Raw genomic sequence first — 12,500 nt, forward strand, 5'->3', positions numbered from 1 at the left:
GTGGGCGAAGAAAGCAACCGAGAGTGCCTGGAACCGAGAAACCACGATTGCGATCAATTTATGTTTTCATCATAAAGCTTGATTTCATTTACGAGAATTCATGGACAGTCGCCTTCCCCCTGTGCCATTCATCTAGACATCCCTCTGTATTCTTACGTTTGTACTTCAGTCGTATGGACAGTCTGCTACATCAGTCATACAGGCTACATACGTCCAAGTAAGTGCATGCAGTACGCGTTAAAATAAGCGAATACATATTCCCTTAGTAGAGTTGAATAAAATGTATTTACAACATCCGACAGTGTCTCGCCAAATTTGTTCTAATTGCTTTGAAAATGTTGCGCTATGAAATGAACTGACGGCAAGCACCAGCCTACATCTTAAGAGAGATTTTATAAAGAAAGAAAGTTGTCTGTTAAGCAGACGTTTGCTGAGAATCCAGAATTGACAAACAGACTACGAGCCTAGGTTTTCTAAGGGCGAATCATTGCCATAGAAAACGAGAGCGAGTATAGAATATATTTTCCCTCTAAAGAGCAACGTGTCTAGGGCCTATATGCTGATAGTTCCACGTACGAATTGTAGTCTTTTAGAACATAAAAAATTTCCAAGGAAATCTATCAATCCATAGGCGCGAGTCTTAAACACACTTTTGTCTTTATTCTTCACCACGAAATGTTCCTGTACTGGTAAACCTTAAACTGAAAACGTCAAGATATTAATTACTGAAATTTCCAATCGCTCTAGAGCGCTTGGAGATTTTGTTTTCCGCCAAGGTATCCTTCTTTGCATGAAATAAATTTCGTAGGTGTAGAAACAATTTTATATGAAAACTGTTAAATTGCCAAAACGTGGAAAACAAGAAATAAAAACAAGCATTTCTCATCAAACTTAAATCTGTTTGCATCTAATTGCCGTTTTATCGTACCGTTGTTTGTCGGAGTATTCAGCAGTAGTATTTACTTCTGCGTGTTATTTTCCAAGAAAAATCTGCATGGGAAAACGATTAAAACGACTCAAAATTCTTACTCGTTGGCGCCGCGCATATATGCATTGCTAGTTTAAGGTAATCGGTTCAATACCCGTCATTCTCGCTGATGAGCGCGCATCTCTGCTAAACTTAAAGAAATACTGCAAGACTCGTAAAACATACAAAGGGATCACAATAAAGGATACTAGTACCTAAGTACTCGATAGAATAATTCCACGTACTGGAAACTGAAGTTATTAATTTCTAAATACCTATGCGAGAGCTTGATTAATAACGTTCGCTGCACATTCAGATGTGCCTGAATGTCCTCTGAAATGGTTGGTAAGAAACATTTTCATTTGTTTTTAGAAAACATTTAGTAGTTGGTAACACCAAAAGATCCCAAAACTGTCTCGTTTGTTTGGATCCGCTACATGTAAGGTAATTTAATTTTAGTACAACCTGTTAAGGATACCTTAATTGCTTCGATCTTTTAAGCTATCGATAATCTTTTGCTGTCTACAACTAACGTTTTGCATTAGAAGCCTAATCCCAGCACGCATTAATAAATGAGAGAACCCCCAGCTTCTCTTCGTGTTAGGTTTCATGCTGAGATCGGGTTAAAACGTCAACCATATCTACCATTGACAAACTCTGATTGTGTCCCCCTACTCAGTGGATCTTACTCCAGCTGTTGGCGTGCAAGACGGTGGCGCACATCTTCAATCTCATCTCTGGTTCTGTGTGAGGAGATCAAGCAAGACATCATTTTATTGTAATTGTATGAACAAGCAGTAGTTTTGTTTGTCATCAGCACTACATAGAAAAAAAAAACTAAAGTGTTTTTTTTTCTATGCTCTATCTTCATTATCCTCGCCGGTTCACATACTCTTGAAATGCCGTCAAGTAAACTTTCGAAACCTAAGTGTAAATGCGAATGTCTTCCTTCCATAATCAACAAGTCATATCTCGTAATGTATGGTCAGTTTTATAGATTTTATGACTTGTGAACCAACAACCATATCAGGCAGAGCTTAGGGAAATGCTGTCGAAGTAAATATCAGCAGGAAATTATTTAAGTCCATAAAAACCGAGAGCATACCCTCTAAAGTGCGTTATTATCCGGGTCAGGGTTTATATATGACACATCTTGTGATCCAAGATCAATCGGGTCATGGTGCATCAAAGGAACCAATGAATCTTCTCTTGACAAGGATTCTTCAGTTCCTTTGATGTACAGTAATGATCTGAGTGGTCCTGGGTCATAAACACTGATTCAAATCTTCTCGAGGAATCCCAGTTTTATTGTCTTAGCATAACCTCGTGACTGAGCCAGAATATCGATAGAACTGACATGTATAGCGACGCTTTCGGCCATAATTTGCCAAAAAAAAAAAACGCAGGCTCTGTCGAGTGCTGTCTATCAATCAATCAATCGTGATTGATAGACAATCAGTTTGCTGGGCCTCTGAGTTGAGCTAAAACCAATGTTGAAGCACGCCTATGCTACAATGAAAAAGCCCAAAATACCGTTGAAGATCCTTGACGTTGTCATCCAGCACTCTCTCCTGAATAGTATGAGACCTTTCAAGGAATTCTTTAGCTTTCTGGAGTTCTCCCCTTTCTTTGTGCACCATACCAAGATCAAACAGAGACTTGGCCGTGTCACGATGATCCTTCAACAACTCAAGTCGCATCCCCAGCGCTTCATCAGAATACTGTTCAGCTTTGTCGTATTGACCAAGTGCATAGTAGTTATTGGACAGATTGCTCAGGATGGTTGCCGTGAAGGGATGATCACCTAGTCGTTCCCTGTAAATTGGAAGGGTCTGTCCTTCTCTGACCGCAATGGCTTCCTGGTGGTCTCCTTCGAGCGATAGGGCCACTACCAAAATGATTTACAAGAAAAAAATTATCAACAACAAATGGGCATTAAGTGACGATAGAAACAAAATCAATCCACGTACCTCCCATATCATTGAATGTTGCTGCAAGCATTACGATGTCCTCCTCCCCATGTCTTTGTCTAATGTCGATAGCATGCTGAATTTTCTCTTTCCCATCAAGGAATTGGCCTTCTTTTACAAGACATCGGCCAAGTTTGGAGAGACATTGAGCCCGGCTATTACCCGCGTTGATGCTCAGATCAGGACTGCTCTGAATTCTGTCGGCTTTCACCAAATATTCCTTGGCTCGTTCCGCGGCTTCATCACACAGACCTGTCGAACATGAGCAGTGGAAGATTTCTTTGATCCCCAAGGAGGTGAGGCACTCACTCAATCTCTTTTGATCTCTCATTTCTTCAGACTTCTTTTTTAACAATTCGAAAACAGATGTATATTTCTCCTTTCCAATCATCTTTGCCAGAAGCTCCCCGACGCTGTTGAAGACATCGATGCATCTTCCAATTTGGTCTGCAGTCATTTCACCGTTGCCACACCACTCAATAAGTTGCATGATGTTCTCTTCGTCCTTTTGGAAAGCTGTGATTGCGTCTGAAGCATTCTTGCTCAAGAACAGTCTAAATGTGTCTGCCAGGAAGGTAAAGAAGTGATCGATGAACACATTCCGCGCATTGACAAAGACTTCACGAAATTGATCTAATGCCTTTTCTTTGCAGTAATCGCGAATGACTCTGAGAAAAGTATACAAACAATCACGCCCAACGATGTTCTGTTCCAGAAGAGATCGCTTTGCCAGTTCTAATGCATTTTTTGTCAGCTGATGTTCGCTCAGCATCGGCGAACGAAATATTTGTTCAGCTCTAGACAGAGTAAAACGCCCTCTAAGAAGTGCTAATGTTATAAGGGTGTTCTTTTCTTGTGCAGTAAGTCTGGCAAAGCAAATATCGAGGCAAACGTCAATCTTTTCTTCCCTTGGAACTGCCTCGATCCTTCTTAAGAACTCAAACTTATCTTGTGGCAACGAGCAGTTCATAAGTTCCACGAGACTAAGCAGGTCGTGGTGCGACAAGGCTAAGGTGTAGAGAACGAGTGGAATGCCGTTACAAATCTCTGATAGCTGGTACGCGTGCTGTTGGTTTACCGCCACTTCTTTACAAACTTCTTGCAAGAGCTGAAATGATTCTTCTGGTTTAAAGCAATCCAGATGAACCTCTTCCTGCCCTAGGCTCGGGAACGCAACTCTCACTGAAGAGGTGACCAGTAACTTGACTTTTCCTGGGATCATCACAATTTCAGTGATGATTTTCATGATCTTCGATTCTTCGCATGCTGGGTTTTGTACCATTGCTCCTTCATGGGGAGTTTCCTGCCCAATGTCGCCCAAATGCAGCAGAAATTCGAAGTTGTCCAGCAACAACACCGTGTAGCAATCTTGGCTTTTCAGACGACTTTTTAGCTCCGATATCGGGTTGTCGACAGGGTAATGATAAACTTGTTGAAGAGCCTTTTCTGCTAAATCGTCCAGAGAATTTATATACCTGCAGTTGACATAAACAACCACGGTACGATGGTCGGAGTTCAATCTGTCGTTTGCCACCTTGATAGCCGTGGTTGTTTTACCCACACCAGTAACGCCATGGACGAGAACGCAGCTGCAATTGTGTTCTGGACAAAGGTATCTGCTAATGGCATTGCATTCCTGGACACGACTGACAAAATGTGGTATTGTCTTAGGGAGATCGGAAAGATATCTGAAGGCTCCTGTGAAACAATTGTTATTTCGTTAGTCGATAACTTGTGTATATAAAATTCCCTCTACAAGGACGGGTCAGATAGATATCGTTAATGAAAGTGCTTTCCTAAAAGCATCAAGCTAAAAGACTGCAAAGCACCTAATAAGAACGAGAATCTGACAACAAATGAATATGGTTGTTCCCAGAACACTAACCATCAACCTTGTAAAGTATATTGATAAAGTGGACGATGTCTGGCTGCATACAGCCTAATCAGCTTCAGAGCTCTTATAACTTTATCAACTCTGAATTTATCCAAGTTTTGTTAGCTTTCTGTGTAAGCTCGTTTATTTGTTCTTTTGCATGGTTCTGTCTATATGTTTTAATCAATTGAATTGAAATTATGCGTTGGTCAGCAATAGGGAACTGTTCATTCTACAATTCTCCTGATGTTTTTTTCTTGACATTTGCCCCCCCCCCCCCCCCCCTTGGGGAGACAGGTGAAGAAAAGATTGTAAGACTGATGAGCAACTATGATTTACAGACTGATCAGACTGAAATAGGAATATGTTCAAAAATCTAGACAACTTTGAACTGTTTGTGCTCTCAACGTTAAAGAAGAAACATTTCCTACTTCATCGTCTAAACTATTACTCAATTAAAGACGACTCAGTTTTACTAAAGAAAAAAATAGAATGCTGAATTTCAAGCAGATACCAGTTACAACAGTTGCAACATGCGCTAATTATACAATTACTGTGCGCCACTGATATTGAAAAGGTTTTTAGAATTTAATATTTAGTTTTAGTCTTTTAGGATTCTTGTTTAGCTGAATGATTGTATTGCACTGCGGATTTGATAATATACAAAAAGTCACGGCACTACAAACTTTACTCACGGCAAGACAATTTTATCTGACGGCAAAATAAAATTAACTCACTGCAGAACACCAATAATTCACAGCCAAACAAAATTAAGTCACTGCAGAACACCACTAATTCAAGGCAAAACAAAGTTGACTCGAGGCAAAAACAAAGTTTAGTCACGGCAAAACGAAGAGTTGGGCAGCAGTCGGTCAGCGGTTGTTAATAATAATAACTTTGTTTACGTATCAATGAGATTTAGCATTACTGCTAATAGGGCACTCCTAAAAGGAGTTACAATTAGCAGGACTATGTGCAAATTAAATTTGCATTTGAAATGGTTCGTCGTGTAACAGTAACACACTGCTCGCTCGGAAACCGCCGTTTTTAGTGCAGTGTTCCTTGTCTCGAGCTCATGATGTTTTGCAGCGCTTGTGGTTCAATAGTCAATCAAAATGCCAACTTTTGCACAGGCTGTGGTAAAGGTACGTTTTTAATCTAAGTATTCGTACCGAGCAGCTTGTCCGACTTCTTACGTGCGGTGCCTATCGTTATTCGGAACTAAAAGAGATGCAAATACCATTACTTTACATTGAGAAACGTACCTTTACCACAGTCTTTGCAAAAGTTGGCATTTTGATCGACTAACTAGCCGCAAGCGCTGCAAAACATCATATGCTCGAGATAAAGGAGACTGCACTATTAAATAAACGGCACGCAATGCATGCAGAAGCGATGACGTTTCTTTTTGCCGACACTTGCAAAATTAGGATGTATTTGTATAGGGTATTTGAAAACGGAATTTGAGTTCATTTATCAACAGGGGTGTGAGAACAATTGTCACAAGTTAAGAAATGAATAATTGAAAAAAAAAAAACGATCAGAAACCTCTTCTGCAGTCTACAATATTTCCTTAGGAGGAACGTGCGATACAGCGTCTGCCTAGGATGCTAAGGGATGTGTGGATGAAAATAGGTTCAGATTAACAAAATATTTGTTTTTGAACCGTTTCTGCTTTTAGGCTTGCATTACGGCTGTTTTGGTTATGGCAAGAGAATTTACAAGCACTTAGTTCATGAGGGTGCAGGCCAAATCAACTACCATCTCAAACAAAATAAACCTACAACGCATGACTCCCACAAAATGTAACTTGTCCATTGTGCCTGCATTTTCAGAGGTCAAGTAAGTGTTCTCCAATATACTGTTGCAGGGGTAACCATGATAACCAGGCTGTTTTTAGCACTTTTTTTTGTCTCGATTCACGCAACTCGCTTACGTTTAAAATAAATTGGCAACAGATAACAGGCTTAATACATTGAAGTGACGGGTTTCAGTCACGCGGAAAAATCTAAAGATGACAATGAGTGGTTAAAAACTAACCCCTAAAGCGCATTTTCTGCGAATAAGCAAACAGGTATAATTCACAAAAACTAATTGTTAGGTCTACGATCAATATCTCACTGTATATATACAACATAGGGCATCCAGTTCAAATTGCATTCCGCAATGCTACCGAAAGCGTAACGCTTGCATTGTGTTTACTTTGAGAAGTTTTGAACAGCATGACCTGTTCATTCTCAAGAATTTCACGCAAAACAATGTTGAGCGTAAGGTCAACGAATTTGTCAAGGTACGTAAGATGGAGCTTAAGTTAAAGGTACTCCGCGGATCCTCCAAACTGCAAAGGTCGGCCGCAAAGGACAAGTTTCTCACTCCCCGAAACCAAAGATGGCAAATTTTTGGTGTGTCCTATTCACCAGCTCCCAGAGTGCATTTCGCTTCCACCTAGGGATAAATCGTGCGCGACACATTTATCCAGAGGAATGCTGCATGCCAGCTATAAGCGATGACGATGACGTCATCGCTTAAAAATGGCGGTTTCCGAGCGAGTAGTGTTACTGTTTCACGACGTACCATTTCAAATGCAAATAACAACCGCTGACAAACGCTGACCAACTCGTTTTCTTTGTTTTGACGTGAGTGTCCCCGTTCGCTCGCCGTGAGTAAACTTTGTTTTTGCCGCGGGATAACTTTGTTTTGCCGTGAATTAATGGTGTTCTGCCGTGAGTTAATTTTGTTTGGCCGTGAATTAATGGTGTTCTGCTGTGAGTTAATTTTGTTTGGCCGTGAATTACTGGTATTCTGCCGTGAGTTCATTTTGTTTTGCCGTGAATTAAAGGTGTTCTGCCGTGAGTTAATTTTGTTTTGCTGTCAGATAACATTGTCTTGCCGTAGTTTGTAGTGCCGTGACTTTTTGTTTTGCCGTCACAGTTGTGGGCCACCGTAGGTTTTGGTTTTACTTCTGATTGGATGACAAAATGTTCGCATGTTTACGATTACACCCAATTCAAAATACGTTATGTTTCTGCAATGCTGGAGAAATTTATTTCAATAGAAATAACGCTTCTGTTTGTTGCTGTCGTTGTTCTTGTTCTTGTTCTTGTTTTTGTTTTTGATGTTGAGTCTTTCATAAAAATATAAAAGTTCAAATTACCTGCAAAAGATTCTTGTGTTGAACGTCTGGCACCCTCATGCTGATCTAGTAGGGAACAACAGTCGCCAATATCAATGACCCAGTCATGGCCAAGCTGTTTGCTTACCATTCTCTCCCATCAACTCACTTTCCCATCCCGTCATTCCCTTATCAGTTTTCCATTCTCAAACTTCATTTCCATTACTATCGGCGGGACTTAACCTAAAATTCTGTAAAGAATTCGAAGTTTTGTTTGTATCGGAATTTGAATTCTTCAGGTATTGAAGTTTTATTTTGAGAATTTCTGTTATTGTAAGTTCAAAGCTCGTTTTCTCAAAACGAGCTAGTTAGAAATTTTGAGAAGGTTTGTCCAATTGAGCTGAAATTTTCAGGATTTGGTATTCTGAGTAAGTTTTGTGTTTTACGCAGAGAACAATTCCATCCAGTGCATCTTCTAGAAGTTATGCTTTGAAACGCGTGCTGAATTTTCCATATCAGATTTAACTAGTCACCATTTTATGCGTGAGTGACTGAGAGCGTTTTTAACTTTTCGAAAATCTCCCCCAAAACAGCAAGCTGTTTGTCTTCTTTTAAAAAATGTAAAAATTATTCCTTTTGATCAGTTCTTGTGAGAGTTATCTTCTCTCAAGTAAGCCCTGACATTCCCCAGCGGGTAGCAGACTTAATCAGCCGGTGTCAGGTGACAATACAGTTCTGAGGTACAAAAATATTTTTTCATGATCTTTGGCCTTCAAGCTTTCTAAAAATGTATGCTTTACCACGGTTTGGAATTAAATCTTAGCCACGAAGAAAGTTTAAAAAAACAAAGTGGTGTGTTTTTAGGTTATAAAGTCCCGCCCTAAAAAGTTCAAATTACCTGGATTAGTTTCCTGTTTTATTGGTGAAGTTGCGGAGCCCGTATGTTAATCTGGCCGAGGAACATGAAGCACTTGTTAAGGACAGTGCCTACAAAATACATAGGTCTTTCCCCAGATTTAACTGAAGACCATGAGGAAAATGTAGATCTTACTTAGCAAGGGCTATTAGAATCCAAAATATGGAGGGTAACCACGCATTTTTCAAAGATGATTAGCTTTGAATCAAGAACAAAAATGCTTATCTCAGCATTTTCTCTTACAAGGGCGAAAAGATATTTCTTCACAGATGTTCATAAAGTTCGTCCTTCAACACACAAAACAAATGATCACAAAAAAACCACTGTTCAGTGGCTCAGCTACGCGGACTTTGGCACGAAATAATTTCTAGTACTTGAAAAGGCTTGCAAATGTACACCAAGAGAGACTGAATGAAAGCGAAAAGCAGTGTCCAGAAACCAGCACAATTTTTTTCAGAAAGTGAAGACAGATTTTCGGAATAGAATTAAGCTTAGCACTGTAGTAAGGTTTATTGCCTTAAGTTCGGGGCTCGTCCTTTTTATACTTCAGTCGACAAAGCATATTATTTTCACCATGTTCACTGCAACGATTTTACACCGAATCTTCCCATAAAAACTAAAAGAAATATATAAGGTTCAAAAGGCTCTTAAAAGTGTCGAATATTCGCTGGTAATCTAAACGTCTCGGGCTTAGCCCTTCTTCTTGATGAGTTTTTTGCTCATTCCTACATAATTAGAAGGAGACTGGGCAAGGAATATCTTGATTGCTTTTCAAAACGCCGCGCCACAAATTTTCCCGCCTTTTCATACCATCACTTCGCTTAATTAAATCACGCTGAAATGTCCTGATTGTCCAGTTGATTGAAGAATTAAATAAAACAATCATGCCATCTAACACCTCGTATCCAACGAAGGCTCATTAAATTTCCTCTATAATCTACTTCCGTAAAACTAGCTTTCGTAGTTAAATAGTCACGAATAGACTCTACCACATAAATGCCATTAAGTAAATGGGACCAAGAAAGAAAAGTTCAAAATACCTCTTTGTCTTGAAGGAATTGGAATATGACTTACCGTTTTCACCCATTGCGTCAACAAGTCAACCAGGTCTTCCTTAACTAAAGAAGATAAAAATAGACTATAGCCTCCAATGCATTTGTAATCACGCTTGCAATTTATAAACGTAGGAAGAAATTCCGAACTTTCTCCAATGATTTTCGTCAGACTGCATCAGTTGTGTGTAATGTAATCAATGGCGGCATTTTATAACCTTCTGAGATCTCAACTTTTGCTCCAACGCTATGGGTGCCGGTTAGTTATTACAATGGCTGGTGAATCCTCTGTAGGAAAAAAGATGGCGGCTGTACATTTTACCACAACACCATGCGAGCCTAACACAGCCTGTAAAGTACAAGGTAAGCCACATTTTTGCAGTATTTCTCCCTGTGCTATCGACATTATGTACACTGGGTTTGAAGGTTTGGGAACGTTTCTGTACGTTTTTATGAGCGTTTTTTAAGTTTCCGTGTGCTAAGAATTATGGGTAAATGTACTAAACGCCATCTTTTTTCCTACGGCGGATTGCTACGTTAATTCTCTAGTAAATTTTTATCGTCTTAGCTTTGTTTGGGTTTTTCCCTCGCAAATCTGCTTCTCAAATCAGCGAAAACATTTTATTGAAGTCCTTATCTATGAAGGCAACCACGACCGTTTGCAAAAAGTTCATGCCCTCGGGCAAAGATATCTCGCTAGTTTCACACTAAACAGGAATCTTTACATCACATTGAACAAAAATAAAAGAACAGTAGATGTGCATTTTCCCTTGAAACGTACTGTTGCCTGAACCGAGTTGATCTCTTAATTATTTCACTCTAATGGATTACTCTTGTATAAGCCTTCATGTTTCGTCTACAAATCTTCGATCGCGTCAAGACAAAACGTAATAAAATCTTGAGTTGTCTGACCTGTCACTTGACACTTGAAAAGAAGGCCATATAAATAATCTTAACTCTTTCAAGCCAAAGGGATATTTTTGACCCGAAGTCTACATAAACCTATCGTAACCATGCAACAAGCTCTAACTAGTTCGCCATTTTAGAAACTGCATTCATCACTAATTATGGCACATTTGGGTTGTTGCAAACATTAAACAAATACATAAAAAGTGCACAAGGCCTGCAAAAAAGACTCTTCACTCACAGAAGTGATCGCCGGTCTGCAATTAGACTTCTGGCCGGCGAATAGACGTCCATAGTTCACCTAATTCCAGGTCTCGTTAAATAAAGATAATGTACGCGATTTCTCTTCCTTTTGAGAATAGCTTCCGTCGACACTAGCTTAATTACCGAGCAGTAGGAGAGCTTGGCTATTATAAATTGAGCAGCAACTGAAAGTCGATCCTGATACAAGTGTGCAAGACAGAGGAGGAATTAGATTGTTATTCGAACCTAATATCATCGATTCGGTGAAGTTGCAAACGTGAAGCAGGTTTCAAGAAACTCACAACTTAAATGTCTCAGCCATTCACGGTCTCGCCCTTACCTTTTTGTCAGTGCAACCCACGGCCTTGTAACTAAACGAATGATTCAAAATAGAGGTGATAAACAGTCCTCGTTGTTAATTCCCTGCCTGAATTAATTAACCGTTCACTGGTCTTCTACACACCCAAAAGAATGTCTGAGTACATCTAACACCATATCTTCATATTAGAGATCCGATTGGTTGATATATTAATCTCTATAGTCGTTTTATCGGAGAGCAGTGTCAAATATAATTATGTAACCTTGTCACAAAATATAAGTGAAACTTCAAAGTTGAATAGAGGCCTTAGGCCTGGTTTGAACGTCGCATTTTACATGCACCGAATCTAATTGCCGAATTAAGTGCCTGTAAAATACAACGTTTAAACCGGGCCTCGACAGGGTTATACCTAAATAATATTTCGGTCCAGTATCTTCTCCAGCTATTTTAATATGCTTTGCCTGAGGTCATTTCAAGCAGACAATAGTGCCAGACGTTACTTACGGAAAGAAGACAGAGAGAGCCGATTATGTTGACGAAAATGACTGTGCTTGAAAGAACAAAGTATGAAGTAAAAACATTGAACGTTTTCCTTTGAAACTCACCCAGAACTAATGGATTGCTCGTATGTATGCCACGTTCCGTCTTCAGATCTTCAGGCTAGGAAAAATTGTGATAGAATCTCGAGTTGTATGAACTGTCACTTGACACTGAAAGAAGGCCAAAGTTGTAAGATGCCAGGGATATTATTAACTAGAAGTCTAAAGCCTTTGTAACGTTACCATTCAACTAGTCCGCCGTTTTGGAAAGCGCAACACTATTTATGGCATAGCGTGCCGACGTTGCAAACATTGAACAAATCGAAAGAAGAAAACAAGGCCTGCAAAAATGACTTGTCACTCACAGAAGTGACTGCAATTACACCTTTGTTTCCGTCGGTAATTTCGAGGTATTGTTAAACTTTAAATCTCTGTCAAAGTCTTACATGGTCTAATGCTGGTGTGCTCGATCTCTCTTCCCTCAGAAAATCGCTATCGTTAACAATAGGAGACCGCTTGCTGTCGAAAGTCACTAAGTGAATAAATCTAATCATAAAATTCTGCACAAGACAGAGGCGGAAGTATACTAAACAGTCCTCTTCG

The 12,500-nt window shown here is 39.6% G+C and overlaps 1 protein-coding gene across 6 annotated transcripts in view; it reads right to left on the bottom strand.

Moving 5' to 3' along the window:
- Positions 1 to 640: 640 nt before the first annotated feature.
- Positions 641 to 12,500, bottom strand: part of LOC110066836 (uncharacterized) — a 12,008-nt gene continuing 148 nt past the window's right edge. Inside the window, exons 2-7 of one of the 6 annotated variants that reach the window (XM_089295696.1) lie at positions 11,964 to 12,018; positions 9,913 to 9,956; positions 7,965 to 8,009; positions 2,938 to 4,635; positions 2,501 to 2,855; positions 641 to 1,710 (exon numbers count right to left, since the gene is read on the bottom strand). In XM_089295696.1, the coding sequence (XP_089151822.1) occupies positions 1,653 to 1,710; positions 2,501 to 2,855; positions 2,938 to 4,635; positions 7,965 to 8,009; positions 9,913 to 9,925 (2,169 nt within the window). In that variant the 5' untranslated portion in view covers positions 9,926 to 9,956; positions 11,964 to 12,018 and the 3' untranslated portion in view covers positions 641 to 1,652. The other 5 variants (XM_089295695.1, XM_089295692.1, XM_089295694.1 and 2 more) reach the window with 5 other exon arrangements.

Source organism: Orbicella faveolata, unplaced genomic scaffold (assembly GCF_042242905.1).
Source record: "Orbicella faveolata isolate gen_17 unplaced genomic scaffold, um_ofav_v1 contig_26, whole genome shotgun sequence".
In the NCBI taxonomy this organism is placed as follows: Eukaryota; Metazoa; Cnidaria; class Anthozoa; order Scleractinia; family Merulinidae; genus Orbicella; species Orbicella faveolata.